This window comes from Centruroides sculpturatus, unplaced genomic scaffold (assembly GCF_000671375.1).
Source record: "Centruroides sculpturatus isolate CEXI.00-Female unplaced genomic scaffold, Cexi_2.0 scaffold3095, whole genome shotgun sequence".
NCBI classification, from domain to species: domain Eukaryota; kingdom Metazoa; phylum Arthropoda; class Arachnida; order Scorpiones; family Buthidae; genus Centruroides; species Centruroides sculpturatus.
This window is the reverse complement of record NW_019387188.1, coordinates 1-1,639: the sequence shown is the minus strand read 5'-3', so window position 1 is coordinate 1,639 and position 1,639 is coordinate 1. Positions and strand designations below refer to the sequence as shown.

The following is a 1,639-nucleotide window of genomic DNA, read 5'->3' as shown; positions in this document are numbered from 1 at the left end:
ATGTTGCTGATGACTGTGTTGATGGCTTGGGGGCACAACGTTGGGGTCTGAAACCATATTGGTGGTTGCTGAGGTAATTGCCTTTTTCAACATGTTAGATGAGTCTGTTATTAATTAGTTTTTCCAAGCCCTTTCCCATTACTGGTAAAAGAGAAATTGGGCGGTAGTCATCAGGGTTGTCTGGTTTAGGAATGGGTATAATATTGGCAATTTTCCAGGCTTTGTGGAAAATACCATGCTCTAGACAGCTATTGAAAATCTGTAGTAGGGCATCGGGAATGAGCCTCCAAATTTGCTTGGCAATATCTGTTGTGATATAGTCCACACCAGGGGCTTTACCTTGTTTGAGAGTGTTGAATATGTGATTTATATCCCCATAAATGAATGGCAGCATGTCTGCAGTATTTATATTATCATGGGTGTTGTTTCTAATATTACTATGGAAGTTGTTGTCCAGTTCAGGTGGGTCTCTAAGCAGAAGTTATCCATTTGGGCCTGAAGTGTCTCCTCCAGGTTTTTAGTATATGTATCATTAATATTAGTCGTAGAAATAATGTGACTGTGTCGTAGCTTGTTGGTACATAATTTCATGATGTAGCCCCAAGGATTATTAGAGGCCTTGGAGCAGTAGTCACGCCAGGATTTGAGCTTGGATTTCTTAATTTCCTTCTTGTAGATCCGTTGATGTTGAAGGTATTGAGTTCTGAGGGTAGATCGTTTGGGTTCCATGAAAGTACGTTGGTATATTTTGCGGAGTTGGTTGTTGGTCTTGAAGGTCGGAAAGGATATGATTCCACCATGGACCTGTCTTCCTTTAGGGGAAGTCCTAGGAATGTAGAGTTCACAGGCGTTGGAGATGAGCTGTATGTTGGTGTCCAGTGAGTGACAAGTAGAGTCTATATTCTGGTTGTTGGAGTCTACAAGATGTGTAGTGAGATAGCGTTGAATTTCAAGCCAGTCAGCACGAGAGATGTTAAACTTTCTGTTGCGGTTAGGATAGGTGGGTGTCTTGGAGGTGAAGGTGATGTAAGAGTGCCCAGAAAGAGAGTCTTCCGAGAGAACCTTCCAGTCAGAGATGAGGGGTTGGTAGTTGGTGGAACATGACATAATGTCGATCCAGCTTTTTCCTCTGCTGGAGGTAAAAGTAGGTGGAGAGAACGGGTTGTTGATGACTAAAAGGTTATTAGAAGCAAAGAAATCCTCAAGAATGTTACCTCTGTTGTCAAGCTGATTACTCCCCAGCAAGGGGAGTGAGAATTTGAGTTTCCAGCAATGATGATGTTCTCCCCTGGAAGCAGTTGATAATATTTTGTATCTTAGAAAGGATGTTGTTGATGTTATCACTGAGTGGGCAGTAGATGTTAACCACAATAAGCCTTCCTAACTTGGTGCTGACGTCACTGCAAACAATATGCTCGCTGCCGAGATGTCTATGGTGAAGGACAGTAAGGTCCTTGCTGACAATGATGTTCATTGCCCAAGGGTAACCATTAGTGCTTTGATAAGTGCTGCAGTATTTCGGTAGACAAGCGGGAGTGTTCCGGATACAGTATGGCTCTTGCGTGAGTATGATATCGTAATTACTGAGCTGAGTGTTGAGAAGAGATGTGGCGCTAATGCCTCTGTCTAGATTGATTTG

At 42.7% G+C, this 1,639-nt stretch overlaps 1 protein-coding gene across 1 annotated transcript; it reads right to left on the bottom strand.

Moving 5' to 3' along the window:
* Positions 1-405: 405 nt before the first annotated feature.
* LOC111616255 lies at positions 406-1,107 on the bottom strand. Its single transcript, XM_023357691.1, has one exon. It carries the CDS (start codon positions 1,105-1,107, stop codon positions 406-408), a length of 702 nt encoding a protein of 233 aa, XP_023213459.1.
* Positions 1,108-1,639: the final 532 nt, after the last annotated feature.